A 23,227-nucleotide genomic window follows, 5' to 3' on the forward strand; every position below is an offset into this window, starting at 1 on the left:
ACTGATTTTAATCCATTTCAATACCCTTTTCCTCAATGAATCATATTCTTGAACTCGATAGCCTTCTATATGATTCTTCTTCTAATGATGAGTTGGAAATAATTTCAACTTTAGCTACGGTAAAAGAACAATTGTATGGCAAATGAGGATCAAGGTCACGGCATGATTCTGCACGACGCCGCAATACCATTTGGCGTAATTCTTTGCAAGGTGAAGAAAACCTATTCCGCGATTATTTTGCAGAATCGCCAGTTTTTCCTCCCAAAAAATTTCGAAGGAGGTTTCATATGCGTCGTGACCTTTTTATGCGCATTCATGATGCAATAATATCTCATGACAGATATTTTGTCCAACGAAGAAATGCTGCTAAAAAGCTCGGACATTCATCTCTACAGAAGATGACTATTGCAATTAGGATGCTCGCTTATGGAGTAACAACAGATTTTATGAATGAATACTTACGGATTGGAGAAAGGACCGCAATGGATAGCTTTATATGGTTTGTTAAAGCGGTAGTTTCAATTTTTTCTGCCGAGTACTTAAGGTCGCCAAACCCAGAAGACATTGCTAGATTGCTAGCAATTGGCGAAAGCCGTGGATTTCCCGGAATGCTGGGAAGCATCAATTGCATGCATTGGAAGTGGAAGAATTGTCCAAATGCTTGGAGAGGTATGTATTCTGGCCATATTCGTGAACCTACAATTATTTTGGAAGCCGTGGCGTCCAATGATCTTTGGATATGGCATGCATTTTTTGGATTACCAGGGTCTCATAATGATATCAATGTATTAGAACGGTCTAACGTATTTGCCAATCTAGCTGAAGGGCGTGCTCCTCCAGTCAACTACTCAGTCAATGGTCATGATTATACAATAAGATACTATCTTGCCGATGGTATATATCCTTCGTGGGCAACATTCGTAAAGACAATTCATGCTCCACAAGGAAATAAGAGAAAAAATTTTGCTGCAGCTCAAGAGTCAGCAAGAAAGGATGTGGAGCGAGCATTTGGAGTGCTTCAAGCATAATTTGCAATTGTGCGTGGATTGGCACGATTATATGAACCTGAACTTCTTAAAGATATTATGATGGCGTGCATAATATTGCATAACATGATCGTTGAGGATGAACGAGATTTATATATTGGAGCAGATGAATTCAATTACGAGCAAATTAATGATATTCCACTCGAACCACCATCACACGAATGTACAGATGAAATTGTGGAGTTCATGCAAAATCGTCATCGTATTAGAGACCAAGAAACACATTCTCAACTCTAGTTAGATCTCATCGAGCATTTATGGCAAATACATAGCCAATCGTAAGAAATTGTCATCTCTAAATTTGGTATCATGTTATTTAGCTTGGAAAATCAGATATTCCCAAGTATTTATGTCCACTTGACTTCTTTTGTAATTTTTCTTTTTTATTTATTTATTTATTTTTATTTTGTTGTAATTGGCATTTGGCATATGAATTATAATTCGTTTTCTATGGCAGCTTGAGTTAATGCATAATGTGTAATTTGCCATACCATAAATCTTTGAATCTTATTCAGAATGCTAATCATAACAAAGAAAGATATAGAAGGTAACACTGCAGGATAAAAAGAAGAGCAGAGGACAAAACTTCAAAAAAAATCCAAGGTATAAGAATTTTTGAATTTGAAGTGGGTTTGAGCTTACACTGCACGCAGCAATTGCAGTTACATATTTTTGCAAACTCAGAAATTTGTAAATGGAAACCAATCACTTGTCATGACCGATTGCTGTGTCTGATACATAATGGTTAACTACTAAGTTTTTTGTCAACAAAGCTACCAACCAGAATATGCATATGCAAGTCAATAGTCAAAGAAAGGTCAGTTGTCTTTTTCCAATGAAGATTATAAACTGTTACATTATGTAAAAAGGTCGTTGAAGGCCATAGCAGGTAATATTTTGCTGCCAATTGTGTAGCTATTATATGTGCTTTAAATATTTGTCCCCGGCATATATTCTTAATGACATGTTTTTAGTTCAGAGCTGAGCATTCTTTGCACACACAAATCAAGTTTCATGTCTATGAAATCGAATCACTGTTCGAGACCCCGGATCCTACTTTATCATCAATCTAATCACCACTCACATTTTTTCTTTTTCTTATCAATGAATAGATCTCTTTACTTGTATGACTTAGATGTCTCCTATTTCTCAAAAAAAAAAAAAAAACAATTGGATTGATGGGATTGAGTCTTTTCTTCCCATGATATCATAATATTTTTTTCTAAATTATTTATCAATTTCAGGTTTTTAGGATTCAAAAAGACTATTCAGTTGGACAAAAAGCACCTGGTTGGCTTAATAGATCAATACATTAATGGGTCATTCAGCTGGGATGAATTCTCTTCTGTTGTGAAGGAAGCTCATGCCACTCAGATGGGAAACCCAAAGAAACAAATTATAATAGCAGATAGACCAAAGGAAGAAGATTATTTCTATGCCAACCCATATGAGTGTCTGCAACTGTTAGATGAACCATGGAGAAGCACATGACGTCTTTCTTCATGTTTGGACCCAGTTCTAGTCACCAACTTTATAATAGATGGGTTATCTTAATTCTTTCACAGTGGTTTAAAGTTTAAATACACAGAATTTGGAGTGGACTTTGGAAATGTGTTTCTAGGATATTATAATATTTCACAATTTTGAATAATAAGATTTATGTACATATCGAAGACCCTTCCATTTTTGGGGCTGATATTAAATCAGCTAAAGCTAAATTGTAAAGAGAAGTGGAGATTTTTCTACATGGGGGGTTTTTGGAATGGTTACAACCATCCCTCCCCAAATATTTCATGTTCTTGTACATTTGTTAGCTGTGAATTTTTAATAAAAGATTCAGCTTCTATACTCTCCAAGCATGTCCTTAAACCCTTGAGTGTTGTAGCTAGAATACACAGATTGGTTACGAAACATACTCTCTACCTATAGCAAATGGAACTAGACTTCTACTCTCCTAATCCTAATCCTATTGACATTAAACTGTTGCTCATCAAAGCTTATTGACTCCTGCAAAGGACTCTTCTAGACAAATCCTACTCCAAACCTGCTTCTGCCAATATTTGCTGCTTCCATCTTGTGGTCTATCAAATTTCCAGTTAGGATAGTCACAATTCCAATCAAATTTCCAAACAGGATGATCACAATTACACCAAATTTCATAAAAACCAATAGACCCAATAGTAGCACAAAAAGCAACTCAAGCATTCACAAAAGCCAAGGTCACAACCATCAAAGAGATTTCCCTTTTGTCTTTTCTAGTTTACAAAAAGTCAAGGGCATAAACAAAAAGCTAATGACATAAACAAAAGCCGATACAAAATATATACGGCATAAACAAAAGCCAAGGTCACAACCATCAAAGAGATTTCCCTTTTGTCTTTTTTAGTCTACAAAAAGCCAAGGGCATAAACAAAAAGCTAATGGCATAAACAAAAGCCAACACAAAATATATACGGCATAAACAAAAGCCAATGACATGATTAGTTCATTTAAAATATATACCTAGGCAATTACCAATGACTACTTAGCCCTACGCTTCTGCATGATTTCCATTTGGAGAGATTGAATATATTCAAGCTGAATTGAAGACAAGTAGCTTGTATCCATCATCATAATTTCTCTTTCTTCTTTCTTTTGTTCCCTTGCCTCTTTCCTAAGTTCAATCTCAAGCTTTTGTTTCTCAATACGAACAATCTCTTCTTTTGCCATATCAATATTTTTCTCTCTCCTCATACGATCTTTTCGTCACTTCCGTTAATTCAGTCAAAACCTCTATCACAATCTCTTTCTCTCCACAATCTTTGCTCTTTCTTTTTTTCTCCCTCTCTTTCGCGGTCTTCTTGCCTATAGGTCTCTCTAAGTCTACAATAACATTTTCATCATCATTGACTTCCCCTAGATGTATCACAAGTTGAGGAGAAGAAGGACTTATACCAATGGATTTCCTTCTCAACATTGGCTTCAATTGCTTCCATTTTGGCAATGTCTTCAACAAGTTCCAACAATGTTCAAACTGAAATCCGATAGAGTATTCGTCCCGGTACATATCCTTTGCCAAATTAATCTGAAAAAAAAAATGAAAAATAATTAAAATCTTCAAACTAAATAAGGTTAATTTACTCTACTAGTAACAATTCATTTTTACCTTATCTTCCTCAGTAGCACCACTTGGATTCTTTGTTTCAACTTGAGCCAAGAACCCCCAGAATTTGTTGGTAAACTTTTGGATTGATGACCATCGATTTGGTAAAGAATGAACCGTACGTTCCACCGTGTTTCCTTTCTTGTTCTCATGATAGTCTTTGCCAATTCTATCCCAAAATTTGCTGCCTTTTTGATCAGTCCCTTGAATTGGATCAATGCTAGTTCTGATCCAAGCATTTACTAGTAGAATGTCTTCTTCAATAGAGAAGTTTGATTTTTTAGTAGATTTCATTTTAGGTTGGGATGGAGTTTCCTTGTAGTTTTGCAACCCGGATTGTAAGAGCGTAGTGAAGCTTTGGTTCTCGTCAAGTGAATCCATGAGACTAGACTACCAAACAATAGGAAGCCAAAAAATTAAAAACATGAAAGTTATTTTCTAGCAAGTGTGGTGAATAAGGATGTTCATGAATGTAGCTTGATTTACATCTAAATGTATGCAACAATTCATTCAATTGTATTAGTAAACTTTGTCTTAATGGTTAATGGCTAAAGAAATGATTAGCATTAACATAGATAAAAAGAATAATAGTAAAGATGTTCATTTCTCAGTCAATCAATTGTTGTTCCATATCCAAGTAACTACTTACATTTCTTATTATCAAGAAATTGTGCAAGACCCTAATACTCATTAGCACAAAATTCAAATTACAACACATTTAAGAACATGATTGCAACTAAAGGGACCACCAAATTGCTCTTGCACCTAGAAAATATTGAAATAAAGCACACCAATTTTTAACATTAATTGCTATAATTAATCTCATGCATGATTCCTTCACAACAAAAATGAATCATCTTTCAACATATCCATCATTATTAATTGGCTCCTCAGTTTTAATGATCTTTGCCGGAAGGAAGTCTTCAGGCAAATATCCACGAATTGAAACATTGATGTAGGAGTTCCATGGACTTGGGGGATGGATTGGCTATTTGTAACTTCCCCCCACAACTTACTCATTTAAAAAAAAAGAGCCGTAAAATATTGGATTGAGATATCCAACAATTTGAAGTTCAAATTGTAACAATTTGAAGTTCAAATTGTAACAATTTATAGAACAATTTGTAGAGAAAATTGGGAGAGGGTCCATATAGATCCACATGCCTAAATAAATATTGAATATCCACACTAGAAGGCAATTAATACCATTATTCTACATCCAAACTATCCGGAGATTAGATTTCACTAGCAGCCCACCCATCTAGGACGGACAAAATCCACCAATATATAACCGCACACGGGCAAGCTAGCTAAACAGAAAACCAAACAAGAACACCCAAAAAACCAAAAACAGAAAATCCACATAAAAATCCAATATGTAGAAAGAGCCAAACAAGCAAAACAGAAAAATCATAAACAGATGCAATGAAATAAATAGAACACATATCTAATTCCAACAACGTTTCAATAACCAAGCTTACATAAACAGAAGAAAACTATTGTCAAAAACTTGAAATCACGCAAGCAATATAATTACGGTGATCAGGAAACGAAAAAACTCATCAACAAAAGGTAAAATATCATAACTATAATAAGAACATAAATCCAATGCAACCCATCTCAGTTTACCCCACAACCAAAACCCCCAAAAGACAAAACGTGGACAACACAGGTAGGATTCAAGGGCTTTAGTCCTAATTATTTATAAACCCCACACAAAAGATTAACAATTTACTTAGGTAGAGTTACAACACAACCGAAACCAACAGATAAAACAAATAAAACCTATATGGGGATTCATATTTCACGCCCACAAAAGCAAAGACATTCAATTAGAAAATGAACATAATCCAAAAATTTATCATCCACAAAACAACAATCAACCCAACAGACAAAACAGAGCAAACCCAGATGGGGATTTCATGTATTAACACCAAAGAAAACAAAAGGGAGACAAAATTTCATAAACAGACCACTCCAAGTCTCCAACAGAAAGACGAAGCTATTTTTGTATAACAAAGCACTCCCATTTTCAGAAACAGAGATGCAGAAATTTCATGAGAGAGAGAGAGAGAGAGAGAGAGAGAGAGAGAACCTATGCTTTGGGTGTTCTCTGCTGCTCCAACCACACACCAGGTATTGCAAGACAACGATGGCCCTTACAAAATCTGCTACTCCTCTCTCTCACTCCCGCTGTGCAGAAAGTGAAGAATGAGATAGAGGCGTGAAGGAGTTGTTTTTTTGTGTCTGGCGCAAGGTTGATTTTCATATGGAGGGAAAACGAAAGTGGAAATGGGGATGCGTGAAGGTGAGAGAAGCCGGACCAATTTTTTTTATCATTATATAAGTTATTGGGTAGCTACAGTGCTACCCAATGTATTGGGAAGCACTGTAGCTTCCCAAGGGTGACCCTCTAAAATAGGGTAACTGTTGTGGTTTGATTTTTTATGACTTTTTCTAAATTTTCTCTATTTTAAGGAATAGAACTACTTATAGGGCATCTGCTACTAGTACTCTTAGTGAGCATAAATACGTATGATGTACATGTTATCATATGGTGAACCCAAATGTTTAAGATATAAATCACATGCAACAATGTATAGATATAATTCCTTATTTCACAAATGGTCATGGATGCAATATAAATATAATATATGATGTAATAAGATAATCATGTCATAACTGAACTCCATATGGTTTACCCAAGATATTAACTCCTCGACAAAGTTGGCACTGTTCCATGGGACCTATTACAACACTGGTGCCCCAAATATTATAAGCATACCGTCATCATATACTAGCAGGCCAACCGAATCCGACCTCAGGTGGCCCACGCTACTAGCAAAGCCGTAATTATGACCCTCATTCGAACATGGTGCGCCGGTCATAAAAAAATCATTGGATCTAAGGTTTATTATAACATAATCATAAATCTCTTTGACCATATAGTTAACCTATATATTAGTAAGCCTATGAGCATTATCCCACACATACCGGTGTACCATGCCATACGATACAATTTAATTTCACCGTCTTTTACATGCATGCTTTTATAAACTCATCATTTTTATTGTCTTGTTATTCATCACTCATTTTCACAAAAGTAGAGTTCTCAGTAATCAAAAGTGCATTTCATGTAAGTTGTAAATATACATGTTTGGCAAACAAAATAATCATGTTATGCGGGGGAAAATAATAACAAGTATTCATGTAAATTTTTACGTTGTAGGGTGCTTCCACAAAATCCATATGAGGTTCCACAACCTTTAAATCATAGCCCTAAGCCACAATACCGCCTCCATGTAGAACTTGATAAGTCAAACCTCATCAAATCACTAAGGGCAGGGGCGGAGGCACGTCATGGCCCCCCCAAAAAATTTTCAAGCTTTTAATTTTTTTAATTTTTTTTAGGGTTTTGGCCCCCCCCCCCCCCCCCCCCCCCAAAATGAAATTCAGCCCCCCCAAAATGGAATTCAGGCCCTCCTAAAAAAAATTAAAACCCAGCAACAAGCAGCATTTTTTTTTTTTTTTTTTAAGCAGCAGATATTAAACTAGAAAGAAAAAAAAAAAAAAAAAAAAAAAAAAAAAAAACCCAACATAGACACAGCACGGCAGCAGATTTTTTTTTTAAAAAAAAATGCAGTCGGCAGATGAGCAGATCCTCTCCAACATGCAAAGCCAATGTCAATCAAAGAATCACACTGCCCAAGAAAAAATGGGCAAAATCTACTTTAGAACAACTCTCACATTTCTCTCCCTCAATCTCACACTGTCATCCTGTCATCCAACCCAAGAAAAAAGAAAGAAAACACAATGTTTGAAAATACCAAGATTCAAGAGGCGAAAGAACTTCATCTGAGTCTGAGGAAAACTGCTTTGGAAACACCACGAGGTCCATGATCTGGCTATGCATCCACTGTCGGCCGTCCGTCTACTGATCCACGCACCACCAGCAGCAGTCAACACTCACACCGTGAGTTATCTGCTCTTACTTCTTTGTTTTGCTTTGAAATTTGAGGCTTTTCTAAAAGAAAAATCCGTAGGTGTAGTGTAGTCTGTGTTTGAGTATGTGATTTCTTTGAGATGGTTTGAGGTTGAACAGCGAAGACAATGAAGATTGAAGAGAGAGTGAGGAAAGAACTGAGGTTTGAGGTTGAAAAGGGAAATTAGAATAGGAAAAAAAAAAAAAAATGAAAGGCTCTCGTCTGATACTTTTTGATTTGATTCGTAAAAAAGATGAGGATAAAGGACTTATTTAGGAATTAGGACCAATTTGACCAAACATCTTTTAAAAAGAAGGAAAAAAATAATAATAAATGAAAGGCTGAGGAGTGAGGGGCGTTAGGCGTAAGATAAGAGTGGTGGACTGGTGGGAGTGGGACCATACCGTCCATACGCCTCTTTACTCTTTGAGAGTTGAGATTCTAGTGTGTTGCCTCATTCTTCTTCTTCTTTCTTTTTTTCATTTTATTTATTTATTTTTACTTTATATATATATAAAAAAAAGTAGTGTATTCTTTGTTTTTGTTGTTTTCTTTCAAATATATATATATAAAATCGAGAAGATCCGAAGATGGCCACTTGAATATTTGTCTTTTGATTTGTGTTACTATATTGGTTTTTATTGATATAATTTTTTATATTTGTGTTGTTATATTTCATCTGTCTTGATTTGTCTAATTAATCAAATATGTATTGTTATATTTGTATTTAATTCATAGAATGTTTTATATTTGTTTTTAATTGTTTACAGCATTCTGCTAGCACATTATTGTCTTTGGTTTGTTTTCAAGAAATCTCTTGAGCTCAAAATAACGTTGATTCACTAAAAGGTACTCATTTTTCTTAGACCCTATTAACTGGGCTTAGTTTATTTGTTAAGTAGTTTATATTTTTTTTCGTGTTTACTATTTTGGCTAGATTAATATTTTTAATAGTAACTTTAATTGTTGATTTTTTTTTTCCTAATTTGATGGGTTTGATTTGGTTAATTATTCATTACTTTTTTACTTGTTAATGTTAATAAGAACTATTATAAATTAAATTTAAGACTTATTTTCTTTTATTTTACAAGCGAGCCACTTATGAAGGGACTATATATATATATATATATATATATATATATATATATATATATATATATATATATATATATATATATATATTAATTTAAGTTCGGCCCCCCCTCTTAGAATTTTCTGGCTCCGCCCCTGACTAAGGGCTCATTTGGGTGTTCTATTTGTTTGTATTATATTCTACTGTATTCTATTATATTCAAAAGTATGAATACCGAGAAAAATTGTTATAGAAAATTATGCTTGGATGGTTTAGAAAATCTAAGACAAAATTAGAAAAAATATTTGAGAGTGTGAATTGAATTGAATTGAATATAATTAGGAAAAATATATACAAAAAAAAAAAAAAAAAATGAATTTCTTCTTATTCTTCTTCTTCTTCATATTATTATTATTATTATAAAACTAAAAAACTGATTATTTTTTTTTAAAAGAAAAAAAAAAACACAAAATTGGGGTGGTTTGAACCACTCTAAGGGCGATTTCGACGCCAGCAGCTGTTTGGGGGTGGCTCGGTCACCCACAGCCGCTAGCTATTTTGGGGATGCGGCCACCGCCCCTAGACACCCAGGGGTGGTCGAGCCATCCCTGGGTTTTTTTATTTATTTTTTATTTTTCTTATTATTTTTGAGTTGGGTTAAATTTTTTTTAGTTGGGTTAAAAATGAGTCGAAAAAATGGGTCGAGTAAACCTGAGTTAAATTTACCTTGAAAACCCGACCCAAACAACATTTTCAAATATAAATCAACACCCAAACATGCCCTAATATATCGTTAAGCTGGTATTAAGGCCAAAACCAAGCAAATATATAAAACTAGCTAGAGTTATTGTCAAAATAGTAAGTAAGCAACATAATAACTCTACAAAAACGAAATAGGCTAAGAATATTACCTCTTTGGGGTGAAAAGAGCTTCTCACTCATTCAAAACACTCACACACACTTACAAGAAATACACTGAGCAAGAAATGATGGAAATAGGCTAAAGGGGTTAGAGGTGGGGTATTTATAAGCCTAAAAGTCTGAAGATAAGGATGAACTATTCTTACACAACTCTACCAAACCTCGAACATTCGGATACTTTTGTTGAACATTTAGAACGTTTGGCTCCCTATGATCAAACGTTTGGTGTACATTTTGACACAAAGCCTACTACCTGAACAATGACATGTGTCATAACATCGAATGTGTTGGGAAAATTATCATCCCTTAGGCAAATGGACCTACACCCGAACCAGGGCCCAATTGATCTTGCTGGCCCAACTTAACTCACTCAGTCACTAGGATTTAACAAAATCCTATAACACATTGAAGGCTATGTTCAGAACACATGGGATAAGATACATGTTTCAAATATCCTATGAAGAGTGTCCCACTCTCCCACTCAACCTCTATCTCATCCCACTAAGGGTCCCACTCAGCCATGACATGAAGGTGGAACAATGAAGTTGATAACTATGTGCCTATAAATAGGCTGCTACCACAGGTACAAAATAGACTCTGATATATACTGAAATATATAAAACTCTCGACTCTCAATACTTTCCAAAATGGCCTATTGACTTAGGCATCAGAGAGGGGACGTCGGGAGACCCCCCCTCTGACGTATTATTCTTCCTTGTAGATTACGAAGAACACGGCGAATCAAAGATCTACACGTCACCAGACTGAAAACTATTCTAACAATTTGGCGCCGTCTGTGGGAAGCGACAAATTGTTTCTTGCGAAAAAAAAAATTAAATTCAGAATGGTGACTACGTGATCAGACAGTTCTCGTCTCTAAAATCATGGCTATGACTGGTTGAACACGCCTCCTTCCCCAACATTGTTCAACATCCGTGGCAAATATCTGTTGATCTACAGTAGATTTGCACAGATTTACGATTATACATCTCAATTCTGTATCCAATCACGCCAAATCAGTGTTGGCCTTTGCCAGATATCCAGATGTACTATCATCTAGATCTACATAAATCTGAGTCCACTAACAATTGACCTGCATCCAGCTATATCGAACGTGTTTTAACGCATCAAACCAGTGTTGGACCTCACCGTATATACCAGAGCAGATCTATGATCAACCTATTCAGTGATGTCCAGTCCGCGATAACACACATCAGATCCATATTTTTTCATGAGAAAAAATATAGAGAGTGGTAAGTCAGAGGCCAGATAGTGATCATACAATTCTCGTAACACTAGTTAATGCAGATCACGTGGCTTTAAATTTCTTTTGACAAGAACTTGGAACAACGATGAGTTGCTGGAGACCAAAAAGGTGTCGCCATGATGCTGTCACTCACGGTCCAAAGATACCATGCCATTTTCGCCGGATTTCCAGATAAGTTAACTATTTGTTTTGTGATTTACAACACCCAATTATGTTTCATAAACATAGCCTACGTAGATGCTTTGCTATTTCCTTCTTTTTAAGATAAAGACAAAAAGTAACATATCAAAAGCAAAAAGAAAGTTGACCAAGTCCTCTTCAACAATGGACAAACCTTTACGAGAGTTTTTCATAATTAAAAACCTCATTGAAGTGATGACAAGAGGAATCATGCACCCTGACACCTGCACATGCTGGTGATGACGAGGGCTTACCATTCGCATTAAGTTCATCATAAAAATATCAAGTGTTGACGATGTCTCAGCTTGCCCAATTTGTTTGACAGACTTAATCCTGAAGAATATCGAAAATGAAAAGACGTTATCTTTGAAATTCAGATTTCATTTTCGTAAAAATATATATGGTTTATACATTCATTGTCTTCACTTTTATATACTCATGTTATCTTTATCCTCAAAAAGGAGATTCTGATCCAAAAAGAAGATCCTAGTCTTCCCATCCTTTTCTTTTGTAGCTTCGGACTACAACTCCAGGTGCCACGTTCTATGCTTTAGAAAATACGATCCACAACTGATAAATGGCCTAACCGAAGATTTCCTATCACAGATTGATCTCGATATGAGCCACGGGAATTGCATAGAGCTATCAACTTCTAGCTCCATACGTTCACTTGGTATCATGCGTAGATGCCACGGCAAAAGGAAATGCAGGCAAACAAACAAACTCAAGTATATAGCCGAGACGTTGCAATGCAACAGTGCAACACACATTATGCGGTTTTCATCCACGAGCTTTGCAAGCCGTGGAAAAAGGCAGAGAGACCCACATAAATGGGGTCCGAATAAAACCAGGTTTGAGCTCGTAAGCTTCTCAAAGCTAGTCCGAAGAGATTGATCCGACCGTTTCAACGTGAAGCGGCTATACCACCTTGGTTTTCACTAAGGGTCATCATCTGGCGATCACGTCCATTAGACATGGCGAGGCATGTTATTTTCGAATGGTGTTTTGACGTGGGTCAGCGAGATCGTGATCATCCCGAGAAGGACAAGCTCGTCTTAACCAAATTTCCTTCCTGGTCAATTTTTCGAAGCTAAGATATTTGTGGCAGCACAAGAACGCACCCTTGATTTCTCTTGGCTGCTAAGCCAAAACTCCCAACAATACAATAAATGCAAAACGACAAGTTGGATTCTGGAACCAAATTACGATGAGTTGCTAGAGACCGACGTAGAATCCATGTTGCTGATGGGTCCCTCGACACAGACTATGCTAGGCCAAAGAGTTCTAGTGGCAAGCTACAGAGTTTATCACCTGTCGACCCATCAAAAATGAGATAAGTTTATTCTAATGCGTTGTAGTCAATTTGTTAATTTTTAGCATTCAGCAATTGACTCAGTAACCTCTTGTTTGACAAATAATTGATAAATTACTTCTATCTCTTTGTTTCCTAACAACAAAGGTTAATAGGAAAAGCTCCTTTTAATCTTTCGATCTCCGTGCACTTTGTACAAATACATAAAAGGAGGTAGCATATGATATTGAAAATTGATAATTGTGTTTGATAAAAACCATTTACGTTTCATATACAATGGGAAGCGAGATTTTCAAATTATTGATCTCGGATTATTAATCTCTTGCAATTTCAAGAATAATTGTTAGACACGCTACTCTATACAAAGAGCCTTTCGGCTATACTTTGAGTTTTAGTTGGAATTGTGCTTCTCTCCTAATACTTGCTGATTTTTGATATTTTTCATTGCCATTATAAGAAAAATAATTGGGTTTATAAAAGAAGAGTGATGGTTTGAACGTTTTAAGCCTTGATTTCACAAAAAGGTTCTTAGCCCATGCCTTTCCTCTTATTAGAAAGAGATTTTTGAGTCAATAAAAGTATATCTCTAGATCTTGTTTTTTAGCGTCAAAATTAATTGTTGACAACAAAGCAGGTGCTCATCTATATAGTACCGACAAGGTGCTTTGATAACCTTCTTGGAAGAGACGATAAAAAAGAAAGGAAAGCATTTAGATACTTCCTCATAACAGCATGGCCATTTGACAATCTCTCAGCTAAATGAGTCCCATCTCAACTGTTCATAGGCCATTTTCAGTCACAAGGCTAAATGGACGGCTCTTATGATGAATGCATAGAATCAAGTCATTGTCAGAGATTGTGTAATGGTGCGGTTTGTGCCATAAGTATGTGCTTTATTAATTTCCTACAGTATGGGAAAAAGAAAAGGCAGTGACAGTGCACCATCCTCTTGAGCAATCTTCATCAAGCACAACTTGCTAGATCTACAACATTCAGAACTCTATGGAGATGAGCGTTGATCTCTTCCATAATGACACACTTCCTCTTCATCAGGAGTTGAGATAAGTTTTTACTTTTCATCACATTTTAAAGTAGTTGCCAACTTATATTATCACGCATCTAAAGAAAGATATAGCTGCTTTATGTGATTCTTCTTTTCTATCGCTCGGATCCTCTATCCTATTGCATATTTATGCAACTTAATAAAAGCTATACATGAAAGCCTCTTAATAAAGAGGGAACCTGTTGAACATAAGGTACTGTAGTCTGAGTAATTAAGAGATGCATGGCATTCCCTTCTCTCAACTAACACAAATAAAAGGGAATATACACTATTATTTCATATAAGCTCATTGCTCATATTAATATTATTGTGCAAAGATTGACCGTGGAACTGAAACTTCAATTTATGGGCAAAAGTTGGTCCGCATAATATTACTAGCGATGTTGTTCCAACTTCGAGAAATACAAAAGCCTCGGGGATGAGGAGAAACTCCTAAAAATCATGCAAATCTTCTTACAACTGTTGTGCCGACAATACCTTTCACCTTCACCAGAATCACAAATAGAAAAGCAGGGACTTGAGGTGATAGTTTGGGAAATTATTTGCTGCAAGAAGGGTGCAATTTGAGGCTCCCAAGTTTCCACCGAACTACTTCGTCGTCCTTCTCGACCTCTCTTATGCCAGTTAGACGATGGATGCTAGTAATGTGGGCAGACCCACTCAGTGCTTCTTCAACAAACCATTCGGCCAGTAAATCACCGATCAAAGGCCGAAGCGCCCGAAGGCGACAAGAAGAGGCTTGCAAAAAAAAAAAATGAAGCAAGGGGAGAGAAGAGAAATTTCGAGCAATTTTCCTGAAGGTTAAAATCCGAGCCAAGGGTCCAATTTTCTCGAGCGTCCAATCTGAGGGTACTTTCCAAGGTCTCTTCTGAGGAGCCTCAACGTACAACTTCATCAGAATATTGAGATAAGTTCACTTTTGCATTTTTATTCATGCTAGCCAATCTTTGTCATGAAGAGTCATCAAATTTTTAGATAATCAAATGTATCTCATGCATTGATAGGTGACATTTAAAATTAACTTCTCGCCGCAACACATAAAAATGATTACACATCAAGTCTAAAAATTGGGGGGTACCCACAAACTTTTCCTCCAATACTACAAAACAAATATCCTAAAACTTTCATACTTAGCTAAAAATCAGCTAAGTATAAAAGTTGGGGGATACCAACCCGGTGAAATAGAAAACTGAAATAGAAGACTATATCAAGTCGCATGATTGAATCTTAGTGCAATTTTGCATACTTTGCATTAATAAATTGTTAATTGCTAGATTCTGCTACATATATGCATATATACCTATGTGCCTTTTAGACACAGGCGAGGCTAATATTTCATACCAAAGGTCTCTATCTAGCGAGATCGAAAAATTATGAAAAAATACCCATGCTTTGTCAAGCTTCTCCTACGCAGATCCTCCTTGGCTACAGAAGTCAAGAGCCTGTCAAGAGGGCCTGTCGAGAAAATTTTGATGGCAACCAACTAAAGGTTTGGAACACGCCACTTTGAAGAGCAACCATAAGTTTCTCTCTTTGGCCTAATAATGCTAGGTTCCATTGTTTATTTGTTCCCCTAATTGTACTAATATTTCTACTACTTTATCAATATTTATAAGATGGTTTGAATCATTACAAACTCATAAGGGATTCACTCTGGAATATTTAAAACCTTAATGTTCATTTGAGATCCAAGTGAAAATAGTTTCACATAATTGGATCCTATTATGATAGACATTGATAATGGGTAATACCTAGAATATTCTTTGGAAGACAGGTAGCTTCCAGAAGACCCTGTGTTGCTTACTCACATGTGGCAACTACCTGCAAGGTCTAGGGCTTCATTGCCAATTTCGCTCTACCACGATTCTCAGCTTCTCCACAGCCCTTTTGAATTCTATGCCGCAACGATGGGGGAACATTACAGTAGCAAAAAAGCTACATTACCCTGAGCTTACGCAACACACAAAAGAGCTTTAACGTCACCTGGTTTGGTGACAGCTAGAAGCCTCACAAGAATTGATGATACATATAAGACTTGAATCACATTGAGGGGATTCAAGTCGAAGAAACTTATATGACTCGAATCACGTTGAGGGGCTTCGAGCCGAGACTTGAATCACGTTGAGGGGATTCAAGTAGGAGAAACTTATATGACTCGAATCACGTTGAGGGGATTCGAGCCGAAACTTGAATCACGTTGAGGGGATTCAAGTCGGAGAAACTTAAATGACTCGAATCGCGTTGAGGGGATTCGAGCTAAGACTTGAATCACGTTAAGGGGATTCAAGTCAGAGAAACTTATATGAGACTCGAATCACATTGAGATGATTCAAACCAGAGGTACAAATGAAACTCGAGCACTACAGTCTCATCATGTCTCGAGATTACTAGGCACGATTCGAGCACAAAAACGCCTTGGGCCACCATAAGCCCAAAGCCGTTGTAAGCCTCGGACCACTAAAGCCTCGACACCAGTCCGAGCATCCAAAGCCTCAGCCAAGGCTCCAAACATCATCAAATGCCAACAACCACAGTTGCTTGGAAATTAGCCTATCGAACTCAGGTATGCAAACTAATCATTATTCGATACATATATACATATGTTCTAACAGATTTCAGGGATCCTGCTTCGGCAAAAGTCATGGCAGAAAACCATATGGGGAGACAACCCCACAAAAAAATAAAAATAAAAAAAAATCAATCAATCAAATGGGGAGACAACCCCTACAACACAAACCAAACGGGGAGACAACCCCTAAAAATAAAAAATAAAAAAAAAATAATTTACTCTAGAAATAAACCAAGCCATACATGAGGAAGTGGAGAAGCTATTACAAGCCGAGTGGCTAGCCAATCATGTGTTGGTAAAGAAGTCGAGTGGAGACAACCCCTACAAAAGAAACACATAGCAGTACCCTACATGATCTACATGCTAGAAATATGAGGTCAGATCCCAAGATCCGAGGCCATGAAAGTCCGAGACCGAGGCTGAAAGGTCCTGAGGCTGAAAAAATCTTTGAGACAAAAAATTTTCAAAATCTGAAAAAAATCTCCGAGACCAAAAAAAAAAAATTCCAAGAATAAAGAAGTCTCTGAGACAAAAAAAAAAATTCTAAGACGAAAAATTTTCCGAGCTTGAGAAATTTTCCAAATCTGAGCAAAATTCTGAGGCACAAAGAGGAAATTTCCCGAGAAGGAAATTAAATTCCGAGACAAAAATATCCCAAGGCCGAGATAGCCCGAGTATCCCAAATAGAAGATTGTCAAATAAAAAAGATTGTCGTATTGACGCAGCTAAGAGATCCTCTGATTTGTCAACGGCCAATGAAAGGCTCCAACTGCGAACAGCTTCGAGCATTCAACATTACTACCACATGCAAAGTGAAATCTTCTACACTTAGTCTCCATTGAGATTTCAAGTACTAAAGTCACAGGCACAAGGGGGTAAAAGCTATGCAGCTTGCTAGACACTCCGACAACCATGATCTCCACAAGCGACTAATGATCAACATTAAATTCTCACTATCAGCGGATAAAAATAGCCCCATCTGCAAGTACAAAAGAAGATTCCAAATGCCCGACCAGTTGGACAAATCAGCCAATGAGAATCGGGGGGTATCTGTTGGGGAAATTATCATCCAGTAGGCAAATGGGCCTATACCCGAACCAAGGCCCAGTTGATCTTGCTGGCCCAACTTAACTCACTCAGTCACCAGGATTTAACAAAATCCTATAACACATTGAAGGCTATGTTTAGAACACATGGGATAAGATACATGTTTCAAATATCCTATGAAGAGTGTCCCACTCTCCCACTCAACCTTTATCTCATCCCACTAAGGGTCCCACTCAGCCATGACATGAAGGTGGAACAATGTGGTTGATAACTATGTGCCTATAAATAGGTTGTTACCCCAAGTACAAAATAGACTCTGTTATATACTGAAATATACAAAACTCTCGACTCTTAATACTTTTCAAAATGGCCTACTGACTTAGGCATCGGAAAGGGGACGTCGAGAGACCCCCCCCTCTGACGTATTGTTCTTCCTTGTAGATTACGAAGAACACGACGAATCAAAGATCTACACATCACCAGACTGAAAACTGTTCTAACAGAATGGTCGTGACATAAGCCTCGAATGTTCGATGTACTATTATATCAAATGTTCAGCATCCCTTGTCGAACATTCAGCTTAAGACAAAAAATCAAAAATACTTCCTTAACCAACCATAATACCTTATTAACATTAATTAGACTTGCTTAACCATAATTAATAGTTGGGGTATTACAACTTCTCATCACAATGCCAAAAAAAACCCTTAGTCAACTGTTGCTTGAGTTCTTCTTGTGTCAACCGGGTAACGGGAGGTTTTCGAGTAGAATTTAGGGCATTGGTGCTTCCATCAGCCATCTTGTTCACTACTTTAGTTGTTTTGCGATTTTCCTCACCAAGCCTTTACTCTTCTACTCTTGCAATTGAAAATGTAGTTGTGATTGTCCTCGATTGTTGGGCCTTGACTTCTTGTCGGATCTCTGACCAAAGTCCTTCAATGAAAGTCCCCACCAAATGCTCTTCAAACCACCCTCGAGTTCAGTTGTAGAGGCGCTCAAAGCGGCTTTGATATTCACTCACAATAGATGTCTGTTGAATCTTAACTAGCTCTCTGTCCACATTGTCATATGCTGAAGGACCAAATTGATGGAGTCCTTCCACAAAGTCATTACATGTTAGTTCTCACGACAAGCCACAACCAATCGAACCACTGTATAGCATCCTCGTCAAGATTTATTGATGCTATTTCCAAATCTGAATCAACGTGTGTGTGGTACTATTTGAATAAATGCTTCACTCTCTATCCCTATCCCTATCCCGATGGATCTACATCATCCCAGTGTGGGAATTGCAATTTCATACGTAGAGCTCCATACTCTTGCTCCCTTCGTAATTAAGCTTCAGGTGACCCTCAATTTTTGTCTGACCTAGAGTACACCCCTCAATTATCACGAGCTTGTTCGATTGTTCTTTCAACTGAATATTCCATTAATTCCCTCATTTGTTCCACAATCTTTGAAACAATTCTCGATTCAAAGGAAGCCTCATCTAATAGAACATTGTTAGTAGATGTCATGGCGTATTGACTTAAGTCAGTAATACCAAGCTCTCTCCTTAGTAGGAAATCAAGGCACCGCTTTGAAGGATCTCGTTCAAGTACCAATTGGGCCGGTTACGAGAGCACGAGCAAAGAAGTTCAAGGATATGCTCAACGGATTCATCCAAGAGTTATGGGCTCAAGCAAATTTGTGGAGGCCCATTGAACATGATCCACATGGGTAACAAAGAATCGTCACCTTGATTCAAGTTCTAGAAGGATCCGATCAAGGCTAAGAATTGCTGAGATTGTTCGTTAATTTAGAAGGATCGGATTGCATGACTTTATTTTCTTTACCTACCTAAGATCTTTATTTATTTCTTTCCTTTTAGGATTAGGACTTTATTTTCTTTCCTTGCTAGGAATTGATTTGTTTACTTTTTGGATTAGGACTTCATTTTTTTTCCTTGCTAGGAATTGATTTGTTTACTTATTAGGATTAGAATTACTTTCTCCGCAAGTAATTTTCTTGTATAAATAGGTGTACCTACCATGTAATCGACAGACATTGATTATTCATAAAACTTATGAGGTTTATTCTCTTTGGTTCTTTGAAGAACTACTCGAACTTATCGGGATTTCTCGTGGCGTTCATCTCAATTTATCAAACGGAGTTTTCACCACCGTTTGTGGTGTCTTCCTTATACTGAAGTTCTTGTTTGTCATAAATAACGAGTCGAGGTCTTCCATTCGAATCTGTCCATAGAACGATCTTGAGTTCCCTTTCGTTGTTAGGTCTCATTATTCTTGACGGGGTTCACATAAAGCCTCATCTAATAGAACATTGTTAGTAGATGTCATGGCGTATTGACTTAAGTCAGTAATACCAAGCTCTCTCCTTAGTACGAGTGGAGGGAATAAAACTCCTCTTTCTTATTTTTTTTGCTTTTATTTTTTTCTCCTTAGTCTGAATAGGATATACTCAGAATATAGTAAGCTGGAATAAGTGCTAACTTAACCCTGTTACCAAACAGCCAGTCTTTCCAACACTAAACCTGAATAGGGAAATCCTTACACTGGAATAATCCTATCCGTGCACTGGAATAGGGATTTCCACCAAGTGCTGCAACCAAATAGCACCCTTCTTCCACAAACTAACCTAACGCACAGCCCAGGCAGCCTTATCGTAGCACCAAGCACACGCTGCCTCCCACGACCGCTCACTGTTGCATGATCCTTCGCCGGTACCGGAGAGAACACACCGCTCAGCCCACCGCCGGAACAGCGCTACAAGTAGAAAAACCCGTTCAACCCGTTGCCAACACCCACCGGAGCAGCACTGCCACACCGTCCCGCTCGACCACCGGGAAAGCTCCGAACACCACTCGCAGCACTACAGGTAACGGCTGAGCAATAACCCACTGCCGCACAATCAACACCACACACGGTACTACACAGCGAAATCTCCCAAGAAAGCACTGCTCTGATTCCAGATGATAAGAACCTACCTTAGTTTATTGTCCAAAATCAGAGAACCAAAGAAAAAACAGAGAAAGATACTTCCTCTTCAAGGGATCTAAGCAAGAAATAATCCTAACCTAGTAAGGAAATGACTAATTATTTAATGATAATAATATAATTAGAGCGTTCCTAACACAATCTTAATCCCAATCTCAACAACGTTGCTCATCGCAATCTCTCAATGGGTACTTTTCCTCTTCACACCTTTCTTATTTTGTTTTTTTTTTTCAACTTTTTTTTAAAAAAAAAAAAGAAAAAGAAAAAGCGTATTTGGTGTTTGGTTGCTGAGAAAACTCTGGGAAAGAATAGAAACTGAAAATTTTGATGTTTCTTGCGAGCGTTTGGAAGGCTTTGGATCAATGGCTCTTCGGCGAGCTTCATCGATCTTATTCAACAAGCTCAAGCTCAATCTTAATCCCAATCTCAACAACGTTGCTCATCGCAATCTCTCAACGGGTACTTTTCTTATTCACACCTTTCTTATTATTATTTTTTTTCCATTTTTTTTTTAAAACGTATTGGTGTTTGGTTGCTGAGAAAACTCTGGGAAAGAATAGAAACTGAAAATTTTGATCGTTCTTGCCAGAAATGAAGGAATTTTTGCCTTAGGCAGCTTTCAGTATCTAGCTCAGTGAAAAGGGGGTGTTGAACGAAAATTAGCCTTACGTTTGCGAAGAAAATAAATTGAGTGAAATTTTGGATTTTTTGTCTGAGTATGAGGGAAATGAGTCCTTTTGAAATCCTTTTTTAAGCGTAGTTAGTGTTTCGTTGCTCAGAAAACAGGGGAAGATTAGAAACTGATTTTTTTTTTTAAAAAAAAAAAACTTTTGCTTTAGGCAGCTTTTTGAATATTGCTCAGTGAAGAGGAGGTTTGAGGTCTAATTTACTGTTTGGTTTATCAGAAAATGAAAGTGGAGAAATTAAAGAGCATAAAGTTTGAATATTAGGGAGAGAAACTCTAGTTTACTAGGCCAAATTGCTATATTAATCTCACTTTATAAATCCAAGTTGCTGCTTGATTGCTGGGAAAATGTAAAGAAAATTGAAATTTCATTATTATTGTTGTTTTCGTTATTTGGAAATAAAAGCTCTACTTAGCAAGCCAAATTGTTGTCTCAATTTTAATTAGGTGTGAAAAGCCAATTGCTGCTCCATGTGACCATATACTTCTTATTTCGACATTTTCAAGAGAAAAATAATAATACTTCAACCCCAATCATGCCAACAGTTGTACTAAGCTTAATTTTATTTGAGTCTGTTGCTTTATTATGAGGTCAGAAACTAATAGAAACAGAAAATTTTGTACAAATCTTTTGTGTTTGTTTCACTTTTCATAGATTTTGCTGGCACTCCTCCTTTGCGTGATGGCATGATGAATCAGATGTTTCATCTTGACATAAATTCACAAATTGGGAGTTGTATGCCTCTTGCTGCTATGCGTATCGGAACAATGATCCACAACATTGAGATGAACCCGGGTCAAGGTGGCAAGCTAGTTCGAGCTGCAGGGACTTGTGCAAAGATCTTGAAAGACCCGTCGTCTAAATATTGTTTAGTGAGACTGCCTTCAGGTGCTGAGAAGTTGATTAATTCTCGGTGCCGGGCCACAATTGGTATGGTTTCAAACCCAGGCCATGGAGCTCGGAAGCTCAGGAAAGCTGGGCAGAGCCGTTGGTTGGGTATAAGACCAAAAGTTCGAGGAGTGGCTATGAATCCAGTAGATCATCCTCATGGTGGAGGTGAGGGTAAGAGCAAGAGTAGTGGGAGTCATGGAAAGTGTTCTCGTACTCCTTGGGGCAAGCCTTGTAAGTCTGGGTACAAAACTGGACCCCTGAAGCGCAGAAAGTAGTGGCAATCATTTTCTTTGTTTTGGTACTATACTCTCAAATCGAGTTGTGCACACTGCCAGATCCATTAGAGAGTTTTGTCTTTGGAAATGCTTAAATTTCATTTAAAGTGAAGAAGTTTTATTGTGGATTGAGTTCCTTTACTGCATCAATTTCGTTTGGTTTTGGGCTTAATGCTTTGAAAACACATCGGTTATTTTCAACAATTGAAGGAATCTGTTCTTGAGCTGATCATAGACTAGGTGTAAGTTATTACTTTTCTCTCTCCCTGTCTGTGTGTGTGTTTGTATTCTGCATCAAAGAAAAGTTATGCTTTTCCATATGGAGGGCAGATTGTCTTCCCTGGTGCTATTTTCAATTCTTAAGGCTGGAAATTCGTTGTCCTCCAAGCTATCCTCCCATATCTTCAGTGATGTATAATTTTTCTCATTGCTATTTATTTGCGTTGTGGTTATCCGATTCACTTGCACTTGTGAATTGTTTAGTGGCTTCTAGGTTTCTAGCTAAAGGTTACTGTCTAAAAGAGGATTGCGTGGTCACAATTATTTTAAAAAAAATGAAGGTTTACCTTTAGCTAGGTGGCTTTATTTTTAGGAAAAAATAGTTGGGGAATAAGAAGCTATATCTTATGCTCCAAGTTTAAGTGCTTGCATGCTGTCGTGTTTTTTCGGTTTCACTTCTATGGTCTATTTGAAATTGATCATTGTAGCTGTTGTATGTACTCCTTTTTTGTTAGATATAAAGTAAATAGTTGCTTGATTTGCTTTTATTGGGTAAGC

At 37.1% G+C, this 23,227-nt stretch overlaps 3 protein-coding genes across 3 annotated transcripts; 2 read left to right on the top strand and 1 right to left on the bottom strand.

The window, feature by feature from the left end:
* The first annotated feature begins 287 nt into the window (after nt 1–287).
* LOC133881074 (uncharacterized) lies at nt 288–1,028 on the top strand. Its single transcript, XM_062320037.1, has 2 exons — nt 288–669; nt 766–1,028. The coding sequence occupies exons 1-2, from the start codon at nt 288–290 to the stop codon at nt 1,026–1,028; spliced, it is 645 nt and encodes a 214-aa protein (XP_062176021.1).
* A 2,728-nt stretch (nt 1,029–3,756) lies between these two features.
* LOC133881075 (glutathione S-transferase T3-like) lies at nt 3,757–4,569 on the bottom strand. The gene is made up of 2 exons (XM_062320038.1): nt 4,192–4,569; nt 3,757–4,110 (listed from the first exon to the last, which is right to left on the bottom strand). Exons 1-2 carry the CDS (start codon nt 4,567–4,569, stop codon nt 3,757–3,759), a joined length of 732 nt encoding a protein of 243 aa, XP_062176022.1.
* A 15,663-nt stretch (nt 4,570–20,232) lies between these two features.
* On the top strand, nt 20,233–22,582 carry LOC133882519 (large ribosomal subunit protein uL2m). The gene is made up of 3 exons (XM_062321708.1): nt 20,233–20,479; nt 20,950–21,057; nt 21,939–22,582. The coding sequence occupies exons 1-3, from the start codon at nt 20,311–20,313 to the stop codon at nt 22,448–22,450; spliced, it is 789 nt and encodes a 262-aa protein (XP_062177692.1). The 5' UTR covers nt 20,233–20,310; the 3' UTR covers nt 22,451–22,582.
* The last annotated feature ends 645 nt before the right edge of the window (nt 22,583–23,227 follow it).

The sequence above is a fragment of the Alnus glutinosa genome, chromosome 11 (assembly GCF_958979055.1).
Source record: "Alnus glutinosa chromosome 11, dhAlnGlut1.1, whole genome shotgun sequence".
In the NCBI taxonomy this organism is placed as follows: domain Eukaryota; kingdom Viridiplantae; phylum Streptophyta; class Magnoliopsida; order Fagales; family Betulaceae; genus Alnus; species Alnus glutinosa.